Source organism: Sinocyclocheilus rhinocerous, unplaced genomic scaffold (assembly GCF_001515625.1).
Source record: "Sinocyclocheilus rhinocerous isolate Xijiao unplaced genomic scaffold, SAMN03320098_v1.1 scaffold2083, whole genome shotgun sequence".
In the NCBI taxonomy this organism is placed as follows: Eukaryota; Metazoa; Chordata; class Actinopteri; order Cypriniformes; family Cyprinidae; genus Sinocyclocheilus; species Sinocyclocheilus rhinocerous.
Window position 1 is genome coordinate 91,898 of NW_015666157.1, and position 14,647 is coordinate 106,544.

The window sequence follows — 14,647 nt, forward strand, 5'->3', positions numbered from 1 at the left end:
AGTCTCTTCTGCTCATCAAGGCTGCATTTATTTGATCAAATATAAAGTAATATTGTGCAATATTATTACAGTTCAAAATAACTGTTGTAATATATTTTCAAATGTAGGCTAATTTATTCCTGTGATGGCAAAGTGGATTTTTTTAGCAGAATTATTTATTCGAAATAGAAATCTTTTGTAACATTCTAAATGGCTTTACTGGCACTTTTGATAATTTTAATGCGTCCATGATTTATAAATATACCCCAAACATTTAAACGGTATATTTTACATATATTTGAATATTTTTCAAATATTCTCTACTTACATTTCATCTCTTTTCTGATCCTGTGTTTCTGTCTTTGTTTGCTCTTCCTCTGTCTCTTCTTTCTCCTTTTTACTTTTCTCATTCCCTCCTACATTCTTCTCCTTTTCTCCCAGGCTTTCCTCTCCTCCATCACCCTCTCCTCTCTCTCCTTCCACTACTGGCTCCTCTTCATCTTCCTTCTCCCCTTCCCCTTTCCCTTCCCCTTTCCCTTCCCCTTCCCCATCCCCAATCTCCCTCTCTTTTACTTTTTCCCGCTCTTCTATTTCTCCCTGTGCACCCTCGGCCACAATGCCCTCCCATCCTTCGGTCTGCAGTTCCAGTTGTTCCACTCTTTGCATCATTTTTCGGGCACTAGACTCCAGTTCAGCTATCAGCCGAGCCAGTTTGGTCTGCAGGGCCTCTAGGCTGGCCTCTAAGCGCTTCACCTTGTCCTCCGTTTTCTCCACTTCTCCCTCCCCTTCGTCTGTCTCTTCCAGCATCCCCATTTTTGTCAGGATCTGACGACCCTTCTCCTCCAACAGGCGTTTGGCTGCAGGGTACTCAAGAAGTGTTTCAGTCAGGTCCTCTTTCGATAGGCTGAAGAGATCTGAGTAACCAATGCTGCGAATGTTGGCTGTTCGTCTATTTCCAGATTTGTTACCTGTGCATTAATGAGAATTGTGATGAATTTGTGTTATATATGGTGATTCATTATGTTTACAGCTAAATACAGCTAAATATGTTTTTATACAACAAAAGCAGATGGTGTTTTTATTGCTGAACTCCAAAAAAAAATGCCATTAATGTAGTCCATCCACGCAAAGTTCTCTGTAGCAAAATGATATTGCATAACACGACCACAAATGATGGAAGATTTTTAGTGAAAAACAAATAGTAGTTTTATAGTATGGATTATTTTTTTCTGTATAAATTACTGTCCACATTCTTTCCATGACATTTTCATGGAAGAAAGAAAACAATAAGGTTGCAACTGCAAAAAAAATTAATTATTAAAAAAAACATTATAAAAAAGGTATTTATTTTATTTAAACATTGTAGAGAAACTGTAATCTCTTCGCATGCATAGAGAAGAAGGGATGAAGGGAAGGGAAGAAGGGAATTTATTATTTCTAAGCCCTTAAAGGAAACTCTTGAGAACAATTTTCATATTTACAAAATAATAAAAATCATTTTAGTTGTTGTTGTGGAAGGAAATTATAAAAACTTTAGCCATCACCATGATGATGGATATACTATATGTTGTTATCGAATATAAGGAATGTGATTACTAAATTTATTACACAGCTCTGTGGAATACTTGATTCTGATTGGTCAATCGCGCCATCCAGCGGCATGTTATTCCCAGATAACAACAGTCAAATTGAATAACACACCGCTCATCCGGGTACTACGAGTTATCTTGACCGGTACTACTTATATGCTTAACGAGTCACTCCGCTATCGTTGACTGTCTGGCGCCGTCTTGTGACTGAAAACACTTAACCACCGCGTGTTACAATGGAAGACTTCAGCATTAATTTCAACATATATGGTGAAAACAAATCTTTTTAGCCGTGTAATAAGCGGGATCATGTACATCCAGCCGATTGTTATCTCAGAATAAACCCCTTCAGGCTGATACAAGACCCCTCTGCTTCGTGTCGGGGGTTATTCTGAGATAACAACCGGCTGGATGTACATTATCCCTTACGTATTGAATACTTTACTCATCTTTATCATTTCCTACCTTTGATATTCAAGATACTGATTTCTCCAAAGAAGTTTCCTTCCCCCAGAACAGCAAACTGAGTGACTCCATCATCTGCAACCACTGCCAGCTTCCCCTCTTTAATGATGTACATCTCATGACCTACATCTCCCTTCTTGCATACATACTCTCCTGGGCTATACACCTAAAGAGGATAGCAATGATGATTAGTGCATGTTTTGGAAGATTTACTAACAAATGATACCGTCCAATAATGACAACAGTATAAACATAACATTGCTGAGGTAAAGTATATGCAAGTCTCAGTTCAACTGGCTCTAGTGTTAGACTTAATCCTGTCCAGGTGTGCCACCTGTTTTCTAACCTGTGGGGTGAGTTTAAGTACCAGCTGCTCCAACAGACTGTTCTCACAGTTCTGAAAGATGGTGACTTTGGACAGAGTGGGCAGATGCACACTCACGGCAATTGCTGTCTGAAGTGTGATTGGAAGATGCTGAAGAATCTCATTCTCCCGTGTGATCTTTCTGTTCCAGACACATGAGAAGATTTGGATGGAACAAACATTTAGATGATATTAATGAGAGAGGAACAGCTTTAATGGATTTAATCTCATATTACAAAAGAAAATGGCTAAAACTAGTTCATAGAAAAGCTAGCATTGTTTTTTTTTTTTCAGTTGCCATTTGATGTAATATTTTGTTTTCTTTTGCAGTTTAGCAATCTTTTACATTTACACTGCTTTTCAAAAGTTTTGGGTTGATAAGACTTGTAATGTTTTTGGAAGAAGTCTCACCAATTGCATTTATTTGATCAAAAATACAGTAAAAAGTTAACATTGTGAATTATTATTATTTAAAATAATATTTTGAATTGAAGTCTCTTTCATAATTTAATTTTTAAAGAGCATTTATTTGAATTTTTGTAACAATAGTATTTACTGTGACTTTTGGTCAATTTAATGCATCTTGCTGAATAAAAGTATTAATTTCTTAAAAACATCTTACCGACACAAAATTTTTGAAAGGTAGTGTAACCTAAAAAAAGTAATATATTTAAAATACATTTATTTCGTACTAGGAATAGTTCAAATCTATTAACATATTTACTGGCATCGCTTGAGGCTTACTGATATAAAAATTATAATTAATCTTTATTTGGAGTACTATTTGTGTACAATGCACATTTCTTAATATTACGCCTAAAATGTGTTTTATGTGACCATTGATGAGGACTGTATGATCTTTGAATAATATATCAGTCTTTAAATGCAAGATATTTAAAGTGTACTATACTTGGAATAGTTCCACTTTAGCAAAATCAAATATACTTCAGTATAACTTTAGTTGAACTTCAGCACTACTTCTGCACAAATAAAGTGCATTAAGTACAAAATTAGTTGTTCCAATTTAGCAGACGGTGTTTTCACACTTGAGTCCTCTTTAAAAGAACCGAACCCAGACCCCTTTAAGTGGACCAAGAGGTGGACCAAGTGAAAAAGGACCCAGTTTTCTTTGTGTTCACACTATCACAGTTCCTGAAAGAGGACTCAGATCCTTTTTGGTCCACTTAAGCAGTTATGGTGTCTCAGACCTCTTTGTGTTCAGACTGTTGCTTTTTGGATCTAGTCCAGTTAAGTGTTTGATGGCTGACATTATGGCCTCCGAAACTGGAATATTTTTTATCTTTTGCACAAAAATATAAGTTTCGTACACCTTTGTAATATTTATTTTGAATAGTTTTCCTTGTCTATGTAATCATGTTTAGTTTATAGCTTTTTAAGCTCAAATTTAAGATTTTTTAAGACCTGCACTGCACAGATAAAATTTATGCCATATGAGTGGGGTGGGGCAATGTTTTAAAATGACTGTAAAAAGCATGATTTACAGTTCAGATACAGGTTTTCACAAAAAATATTTTAAAAAATTCAAATTTCAGCCTTTCAAATTTCAAACCATTTTTAAGAAAAGAGTCAAAAATCAAATGTATCAATTATTATATTAATGGTTTAATGGCTGGTTTAATATCAATTATTTTAAACCAGCAGAAGGGCTGTTAAAAAAATGCAAATTCATTCTCTGCCAGCATGTGGCGCTTTCAGAACTGCATAAAGATATACTTTGAAAGGTGCAGCGCTCATATTTATCCAATGAAATCATGCCTTTTTAATTTAAATCATTGCATTAAGCTATATGACAATTGTCTTTCCGTCCCCCTTGTACTTTTTATGGCCTTAAATTTGATACAATTAAATTTAAGACTTTTTAAGGACCAGCGGAAAAGGCATGCTGACATTGAGATAGAAAAAAAATTAAATTGGACAAATAAAATAAAATAAAATATAATAAACTGCTTTAAATTTTTCAGGTACAGTACAGGTATCCTTAAATGCAAACCATTTTTAAGAAAAGAGTCAAAAATCAAATGTATCAATTATTATATTAATGGTTTAATGGCTGGTTTAATATCAATTATTATTTTAAACCAGCAGAAGGGCTGTTAAAAAATGCAAATTCATTCTCTGCCAGCAGGTGGTGCTTTCAGAACTGCATAAAGATAAACTTTGAAACTGCAGCGCTCATATTTATCTAATGAAATCATAGCCTTTTTCATTTTAATCATCACATTAAGCTATATGGCAATTGTCTTTCCGTCCCCATTGTACTTTTTATGGCCTTAAATTTGATACAATTAAATTTAAGACTTTTTAAGGACCAGCGGAAAAGGCATGCTGACATTGAGATAGAAAAAAAATTAAATTGGACAAATAAAATAAAATAAAATATAATAAACTGCTTTACATTTTTCAAGTACAGTACAGGTATCCTTAAATACAGCATTTCAGTAAGAAATGTAGGCTACTAATCAGATGAAAAAAAATTTAAATGCATATTAGCCTATTAATCGTATGAGTAATAGGCTATATTCTACTGATTCTCATATTAGGCTGCTGTACTAGCATACTGCACAGATAAGTTACATGCGATTTCTTTCCCAGATGTTTACATTCGACTGAGACAAAACCAACTGTGTTTATGTGAACCATGGGTGTTTTTGACAGTTGAAACAATAAACGCTAAAGAGAGTAGGCTATAGTTTAGCCCCTGCTGGGATGTGCGCGCTCGTAGCCTAGGCCTATATCAAAAAGTTTAAAGGGGTCATATGATGCTGCTAAAAAGAACATTATTTGGTGTATTTGGTGTAATGAAATGCAAGGCGCACAGCCGTATCACTCTTACACAGTTTGGAAGCGGTTGAAATTAAAATAAACGATTGTACGTTGTGAGCGAACAATTTGTAGAGATCTGCCAGAAGAAGCAGCCACTATGAACAGCTGATTTGTACGGAAACATCTGATGGCCAAACTACATTGGAATTCTCAAATGGAAAAATCAAGTGAGCCCGGGCCGATTTGTGTTCACAATGCACGTTTTTAGCGAACCGAGCCTTTGGCTGAAAGCGAACCGTACTCAGACCACCTCCCGAGATGGTCTCGGTTCGGTTCGCTTAGAGGGGTCTGAGATTGTTTGGAGTGTTCACATATGGGCCAAAAATCACGCGAACCGCGCTCAGACCCCTGAAAAGGACCAAAACACCCTTGTATACCAGTTTAGTATAGGCCTACCACAAGTAGCCTACAATTGCAGAGTAGCCTATTTTTATTAAGCACATACATATGTAAATGTATATGTAGTAGGCCTATACTTAGCATGAAATAAATGTATTTCAAATACATTTTAGTATATTTATTTATCACTACGGTAGATACGGTAGATGTTGCTTAAGTGTCTTTAAATTCTGCCGTTTGTGATTTTGCCAAGTCAGACATGTTCCTGGAACAACATTACTGTCCAAAAACATAGACCTAACCATATCCCTACATCTAAACCTAACCCTACCCATAATTTATCCCACAAATCAGAGGGAAATGATAACTGAATAAGAGTTCAGAAGCACCTAACCCTTGTTGTAAGCCTAAAACAGACATTTCCTGTAAATTATCTCTCAATTCTGATTGGTTGATTGGGATGTTGTTCCAGGAACATGTTACTTGGTGAAATCACGTTCACACACACACTATAACGGAAAGACCCACTTGTTGATGTGGAGATGCTGGTACCAGTCGTTGACGCGTTTCTGCAGTTCTTTGCTGATGCGCCGGCTACGCAGGTAACCCTTCACCAGCTCGTGATTGGGAAAAAACACGTTGTCACGATCACGCAAGCTTGAGATCACGTCCCCCATGCTCCCCACGACAGAAGCAAATACCAGCACGGCGATCAACATGTCTGCGACCAAAAACAGATACTCTTCTTCGCGTTCGGGCGGCGGAGTGTCACCCACTGTGGTGAGGATGAGAGTGGAAAACCAGAAGCAGTAGAAGTACTGGCGTCTCGTGGTAGCAAAGTCCGGGTCGGAGATGTTGGGATAGACCCAGGGATCCGCACCGAAGCCTATGTAATTAGACAGAGAGAAGTAGACGCAAGCGTTCCAGTGGATGAGCACGAAAATATACAGCATGAGTTTGGCGACGCGAAAGGTGTTTGGATAGGATGTGCGCGTTTCCATACGGTCCAGGGCCTCGTTCATACGGCCCGTTCGCAGGAAGCGGTTGACCCGAACTAGAGGTGTGTGGATCCCCAGTTTCAGGTAGAGTAGATCAGTGGGCAACAGGGAGGCAATGTCCCACTTGAAGCGAGAGGAGCGCATGTAACGCTTTTTTAAAAGGGACAAGTCTCGCACCAGGATACCCTGCTCCAGAAAACCTGTAAAATAGAAAAACCTTTTATGAAATTATGTCTTGAGGTTTTCCAGTGGCGAACTGAGGAATCACAAATGGTGCCTCAAGTTCCTTTTCATTTGTACAGTGACAAAAAAAGTGAAGTCATTCTATATTTGAAGCAAAGTTGAAAATTAAATAAGTACATTCAGACTAATAGGAAGGCTAAACAAACAAATAAAGCAACAAGATGCACACTTACCTGTGCGAAACCCAATAACTGTGTCAAGCACATAGAACAAATCACAGATATAATCCAAGGTGAGCCATGTTGCCACAAACTTCTCCTCAATTGCATAGAAGCATGTCCTTTGAACAATACACAGATATTTGAACAAGTTCTCATGTGAAGGTCTACCTGTAGTGACTTACTGTAGCAAATGAACTGTTAGGACTTGAAATCCAAAATAGGCCTATATCTGGACATTTGATATAATTTTAAGAACTAAAATGTTAGTGTCTTTGTTAATGTTCTCATTTCAGTTACAAAATTGTTCTAAAATGCTGTAAAAAAAATAAATAAAAGTGATTTATTAAAACATATAGGCCTACATATGTAGTTCAACACCAATCAGTAAAACCTCAGTGTTTTACCTGAATATTATGATGACCCAATTGTAGCAGATAGGGAGTATCATAATTTGTAACCATGTATAATAAAACTCTTCAGATGGATCAGTTATCCATTCCTTCCAGCTGAAAGATTACAACATTTTGTGTTAGTGTTTTTGTATAGTGTACCTTTTTATCCAAACCCCTTAAAATGGCAAAGAACTGTATTTGTGTGTATGTGTGTGTATTTGGAGCATTGTTGTCAAACTTAAACTTCATAGAATTTTTACATTATAATGTTACAGTAACAAATTTGACAACTAAACATTTGAACTAAAACTCACTTTAATTTTGTAGTCTCTTCTTTCTTCTTCTCTTTTGGTTCTTGTTCCTTATTCTCTTCCTCTTCACCATTCTTGTTCATGCGTTGCCATGTGAAAAGCCTTGCCCAGCGATTTGTGTTCATATTTAGTATTTACAAAGAAAATACGAAGCTAAGTAAGTTTATAACAACATTACAAGACAGATGAAGAAAACGCAACCATTGTTTGACCACTTAGCTGTGTCATCATAACAACAAGCAGCCCCACCCATATAACACAGGTACTATGTGATGCTTATTGCCATGACACCATTTCTCTAGGGGAACAGGTAAGCAGTTTCCTCCTGGCTCAGCAATCTGTGTGAACCAATCAGATTTCTGCAAACTCTGTGGGGTAGCTGAGCAAAGGTAACTGAAATGGAAAATAGTTTTAATGATCCATCAAGTGTCTAAAACCTGAATCAGTTGGCTTACAAACTCAAAAAATAGCTCTATTATGTTTGAATACTATAATATGTGCAGTATAATAGTAAGCATAGTATGTACTTTATTATCAATGTATTTTGAAAATGAAATCTTTGTTTTATGATTTTAACTGTATCAGGCAGGAAAAAACATCATATTACCACTTGGTGGCAGCATTTAAACCACAGTTTTTTTTTGTTCTGTGCAGCGGTGGACGCATTTTACCCATCATGTGGCCAACTCATGAATATTAATTACGCACCGTGTCTGGTCGCCCCTTAAAGGTTACAAACCAACGCAACGTCATCGCAATCTAATAAACATTCATACGCCACTTCATCAATTCTACAATTTCCCCGGCGGTGGCGCTCCGAGCAAAACAACAGACTTCTCGGCATGGTTGCCACCCTCCGGCGTGACGTCACAGCGTCCCGTGCGCGTGGGTGTGTCCGTGGAATCTGAGGAGAAAGATGGCTGCGGGACGAAGGGAGAGGTTGACAAATCTGAGATTCGCTGTTTGAGGATAGACAGGTTACGGCGGAGGACGAAGCGGAAAACAGCACTCGCTTGCGTGAGTATTTTTTTGCTCAGGTTTTAACGGTCGAATCGCGCTGTGTGGTCTCGTCACCGTTAATTTCCCGCTCGGCTCGCGAGCTCAACGGACAGCGTTAAATCTGATCTGACCCGTTGCGAGCTCACTGTGCGGTTAACGGTGAAACTCCACACAGATGAGACGAGAAAAATATCACTGGCAGTGGAAGAAAATATGCGTAAGTTATACTCTATGAACCATGCTAATGTTGAAAGCGTCAAGAATTAGGTTTGATTTGTTTTATCCACTTGACATAACCACACAGAATAACGGTTTTTAACCGCTCGGTTTGTACGTTAGTTTAACGATATGTGTTTAAAACGACACATCACTGCGTTGGAATGTGTAGCGTGACACATAACTAACGTACTCGTACTGAAAGTGAGAAAGACAGAGCTGCATTGGCATAAACTTGAATAACTATGTAATTGACAGCTGTTTAGGTATTTGTAGGTCAGCTTCTTGGAATGAACCATTAAAGCGATTTTGTTGTGTTTTTTTACAGTGCTGTTATGAGTGCCTTTTGACCTGCATGATTATGGTTAATGGTGTGGTGGTTCCAGTTTTAACCTCTAAAATGTTTGTTGTCATAAGTGATGAACCCCAGGCTTCAAAATGACTGTTATGTTGTTGTGTATCCTGAGTACGTTAAGTTACTCAACACTTGGCTGTGGGGCAGGTGAGAATTATGGTGCATTATTTCAGTCCAAATCATATATAATCATGTGGTCTATCCTTTGTAACTAAACTTTTTTTAAATGGGTCAAACCTTAAGTCTGATTATGATCGTTTATTCACTCAGATGTGATGTGTGGTTGAAAACAATCTCTCATGAATATGATTATGATTATGCACTGGGTGGCAGCAATGGAAGCTGCTCCTTTGAGTTGGAATGTGTCATTCATATAAAAGCCTGTTGAGATTTTTATGAAGACTATACATGAAGTCACTGTATTTATCAATAAATGTGAGAGTTGACAGTATTCCTGGTTCCTGGATTGAATATATGCGGTGTATTTATAATAGGATATTATGGCAGAGTTATGAGTGGAAATTGAGTTTTTGAGGGGTCTGCAGAAAAGTAGTGATGCTCTAGTCTAGTAGGTTCTCAGCCTTATTTCTGTTGATAGTGTATTATTCAATGTTTAACAGGTTTTATCTTAGTATTTCATTATTTCAGGTGTAGGTGCTGGGATTCCTCTCAGCTACTAATTATTGATTACTTTTATCTAAAACAGTATTGATGATTCTCATCCTTCATCTTATTGTTACAAATTCTGTGTAAAACCCATTTTTGCAAACATTTTTACTTGGAAAAGCTGATGTCTATAATGATTAAGACCAGTGTTATTTTAGTATAATTGAGATATTATTATAGTTTTTCATTAATATTTTAATTTTTTCATGTTTTCTGTTTCATGCAATTTTTAGTTAAATATGTAGTAATTTTGTTGTGTGTTTTTGTCTTTTTTTGTATATCCATATAGTTTTTATAAATTTTTATCTCAAACTAAATGAAAATTTCTGCCTTGGCAGCTAGCTGAGTATAATATGTTTAAGTTTTTAAAATATTTTATTTCACGTCCCATTTTTTTATTGTTTTAGTTGTCTGCAGTAACTCTGATTCAATCATACTTTTGCTCCATAAAGTCTATATAATATCAGCTACTAGAGCAACATTTCTGTGCCATAAAACCATATAAGCTTTTGTGCTCTAGTGAAGATGTACTTCAGACTCTCTTCGTCTGTCTTTCTGTCTTCACCCCCTCTGCACAGACACATACACACAATTGCTGGAGTCATTTTGAGCCGTTGTGTTCAGGTTTATTTCCCTTCAGAAAATGCTGCAGCAGTCCTAAACTCATTTCAGTGTCAGAATTACTGAACTTTGAACCCTTGATGATTATAACCCAAGGAATGCGCTCGTTCTTTCTCTCTCTCTCGCTCGGTTCTGTTGTTCTCCTTATTTCCAACTGTCAGTGGTCGACACTCTCTAGTTGGATTCCAGTGAATTTAGTCATTTATAGTTTTGTATGATTCACCTTTTCCATTTTTGCCTCAATTGGCATAAATATGAAGCATGCCATAAGAGAAGTAAATGCATGGCCTAAAACTTGAGTCATAAGGAAGTATGAGCATTTGGTGGTAAAGACACGTTTCAGATGTCCTTTCTTTTAAATAACCTTGGCTCAGATTTGCAGAGTAATGTGAATCTTGTAGAAAACAGCCTTGTTTAAGCAGACTACTGTATATTTAGGGGTAGTGTGTTTTGTGCAATGTCTTGATTGAGGGTACAGTGATTATTGAAGAGCAGAACTGTTATCTTATTAACCCCTTTTCTTTTTACTTAGTGGTAAGCAGCACAGATCCATAACCATTAGGTTAGGTCCACCTCATCAGCTTAAAGAGTGCACTGATGTGAATCTAGTAATTACACTTGTATGTTTACCTGCTCCTGATCTGCTACCATTAAGACTTTACCTGTGAGCTGCCAAGACAGACACCTGGCTAATGATTTATTGACCTCAGGGCTATAAGAAAGAGAGTCCTCTCCATTTGCTTCTCTATCTCTCTCTTTTTCTCTCCACCCCTTTTTCCCCTTCTGTCACATTCTCAAACAGCCTTGCACTATAATATAGGTTGACATGCAAAGCCATTGCTATAACAATTGTTTTGTAATTGATTTAGCAGCAGTGTGTTTTATATTTAAAAAAAGTACTACAAAATTTGTATCTCTAGATATATAGTTTGTTATATGAACAAATACTGTATTTTCCAGAATATGTCACATTTTTTATCATCTACAACATGCTGGAACTTATATGATGTTCATAATATAATTAATGTTAAGCACATAAAACATGCACAAAGCACACTTGCATATTATGCATGTTATGCAGCACTGCATGTTATGCAGACCCAAATTTATTTGTATGGCACATCTTGCACATTCGATAGATTCAGCTTCACTTTAAATAAATTTGTTAAGGCTTGGCATTAATAATGAGTTAGTATAGTTAATAAAGAATACCACTTTAATTTATTTTTGTTTTATACTTATATTTTTTTATTCCTATTCTGTTCTGAATACCATTAAATTTGAAGGATTTGTTGTGGAGTGAGGGGAGTAATATACATTTATAGTTTCTATAATGTTTATAAATGCTTGTATTTTAGATGATTTCTGAATGTGACTTATATACACCAATGCAACTTATTGTTTGTTTGTTTTTTCTGGCAACAATGCAGTTTTGACCCAGTGCAACTTATTTTCCGGAAAATTTAGTAGTGTAATACTGTTTCACAAAAATTAAGTATGCAAATCTCAAATTTTGGTAAATGCTTAATTTACTGACATCACATGCTGAAATTTTACAGACAAGCTTCATGTTATATTCTATTTCATGCTGTTCTGTGCATCTAGCTGTTTTTGAATGCAAAAACATGTATGAATTGATGACTCGATCAACCAAGGGAAGGCCTGAACCACTCTTCTTACTGTTGAACCTTGGTGTTTGAGTCAGAGTAAGCAGTATGCATTTGCATTAATGACTTGTGAGTGCATGTTTATGCACATGATGCAGGTGTCTCCTCTATGTGTCCTTACTGCCTGGGAGATGATCTTTCGGTTCAGCATGATTGTCCTCACCGATGATATATTGATTCTTACAGTTACTTTCAGTTACAATTATTGAAACACTTTGCATGTACCTGTGGTGAGTCATAACTGTTTGTGTTTGTTAATGTTTTAAAAGACATATACTGTAGATGTGAATCTTGATATGCCAGTAGTGTGCATCTGTGGTGTTTGTGGTTGCAGGGTCGATAAAGAAATCACAGTGAAACACAAGGAGCTGACTGTTCTCCCTGGGGCATTAAGCAGTCAGTAAGCAGGCAGAGCTGACTGACTCTGGACTGCTCAGATAATCTCCGCTGTTTAGTCCCATTACAGCACCACTAGTTGTGTTATGCTGGAATGTTGTAGCCACTAGCCAGCAAAGCGTTTGTAAAAACTCTTTGTCTCCGTGAGTTACCAAAAATTTATCTTGGGATTTGAGAAACAGGTGAGTGACAGTGTCAATAAGGTAAGACCAGGACGAAGCACACAAATTATTCTTTACGTTGGTGTGGCAGCTAATATTATTTATAGACAGTAAGCATGGTTTATTCGCACTTCTACAAATTAATGCCTTAATCTTAGCAGAAAGTCTTAAACTCAAAAATAAATGAATATCTTCCTCAGTATTTTTTTGTTTTGTTTTCCAGTACAAATATCTAAACCTCTTTTAATCGAGACATATTTACTTGAGATGAAAATGGAACATATAAAGAAATTGACCAAAATGTAAGTGAGTTTATGCTTAAAACAAGAACAAACATCTAGGGCTGTGACGGTGGCATATTTTTACCACCGCGGTGGTAATGGACCAACTACCGTTATATATATATATAACTAGGGATGTAATGATTCACTCAACTCACGATTCGATTCACGATTGTATAGCAAAACTAAATTGAAAATTTAAAACAAGCCCCAAATCAAATAAGTAACACAAATAAAAAAAATATCTTCATACAAACAAAATAAGGCTTTATCTGTGCTCTTTCCATTTAAAATGAGAGGCAACCACTGCATTTTAATCATGATCCAAGCAAAAATGCTGCATACATGAAACATGAACAGTTTTTAATCTAAATTAGGTTGTATAATTTCGAAATTTGAAGCAAAAACAGAATGATTTGACTTCAGTTTTGAAAAAAAAGAAAAAAATACCATCTAAACTTTTCTAAAGACAGTAAGTTCCCCTCAGACATACATTCATATAAACTCCTACCCCTAAATGAATCGCGATTTGTTTAGCATCTCAACCGATTTGAATCGTCACATATTTGAATCAATTTTCAACCGGCTCGTGGCTTTTCGTTACATCCCTATATATAACTAATATTATATATATTTACATTTAAGAACATGTCTCTGAAATGGTTTTCAAAACTGTCCTGGAGCAGCCCAGCACTGTCTCACTCATCTAACACACCCGATTTAACTCGTCAGCTCGTGTTTATTTTAGCACTTCAGTCAGTGAATACGCAGCTTGATGCTACATTGGATGCTGCACGACACGACATGACAAATCCCCGACAGTAAACTGCCTCGTTCTATTTATGAGGTACTGACACAGAGTTCAAATGTCCTGTGTAAACACTAGACAGACTCAACCTGTTGCGACGAGGCTGTGCGACGCGTCCAGTGTAGACACGGTTCACTGTTCCGCTACTGTTATTACACTTGTATACAAAACTTCGTATTATGCTTGTTATAGAGTGCGTGACGTCACGTGCACTACCGCCGGTGGCAGTAGACACGCGGTGACGCGGTTGTCACAGCGACTGTCACAGCCCTACAAACATCTGTTAAGAGAGTATGAAATATTTTTCTGAGTTCACTGGCAGAAATGTGTTCTTGTTTTAATCAAATTCATTTAATTTTGATCAATTTCTTATAAAACAAGACTTATTATTTTATGTTATTTTACTTAAGTAAATGTATCATGATTAAAGAATTACATGTTACATGTTTAGGGCCCTATGAAATGTTTTATTTTTCCAACCTTATGTTTTATTGTAACCAAAATCTGTTTTAGCATGTCTAATTATTTGAAAACATAAAACAAGTTTCATTTATTCTTACAATAGCCTTATGATTTTTTGCTCAGAAATTCTTTGTTGTGTATTTACATTTTGTTTTAAGGCATAAAAAATTCATTTAATTATCTTTTAAGTAATGAAAATTAAACAAATGTTATTTTTTTGGAAAGTAAAGGTCATTTAATATTACAATTAAAACATTGAAAAAATATTGTATGCTTATTCCTTAAAAATAAGGTTTTAATAATTTTAGTAGTAGTAGTAGCAGCCTGTTA

At 36.3% G+C, this 14,647-nt stretch overlaps 2 protein-coding genes across 2 annotated transcripts in view; one reads left to right on the plus strand and one right to left on the minus strand.

The window, feature by feature from the left end:
- Positions 1 to 303: 303 nt before the first annotated feature.
- On the minus strand, positions 304 to 7,810 carry cnga4 (cyclic nucleotide gated channel subunit alpha 4). The gene is made up of 7 exons (XM_016542894.1): positions 7,689 to 7,810; positions 7,387 to 7,488; positions 6,995 to 7,101; positions 6,109 to 6,778; positions 2,380 to 2,539; positions 2,034 to 2,199; positions 304 to 947 (listed from the first exon to the last, which is right to left on the minus strand). Exons 1-7 carry the CDS (start codon positions 7,808 to 7,810, stop codon positions 304 to 306), a joined length of 1,971 nt encoding a protein of 656 aa, XP_016398380.1.
- A 763-nt stretch (positions 7,811 to 8,573) lies between these two features.
- Positions 8,574 to 14,647, plus strand: part of LOC107731734 (FTS and Hook-interacting protein homolog) — an 18,072-nt gene continuing 11,998 nt past the window's right edge. Inside the window, exon 1 of the mRNA XM_016542895.1 lies at positions 8,574 to 8,702. The gene's annotated coding sequence lies outside the window, so the exon portion shown is untranslated. The remainder of the gene's footprint in view (positions 8,703 to 14,647) is intronic.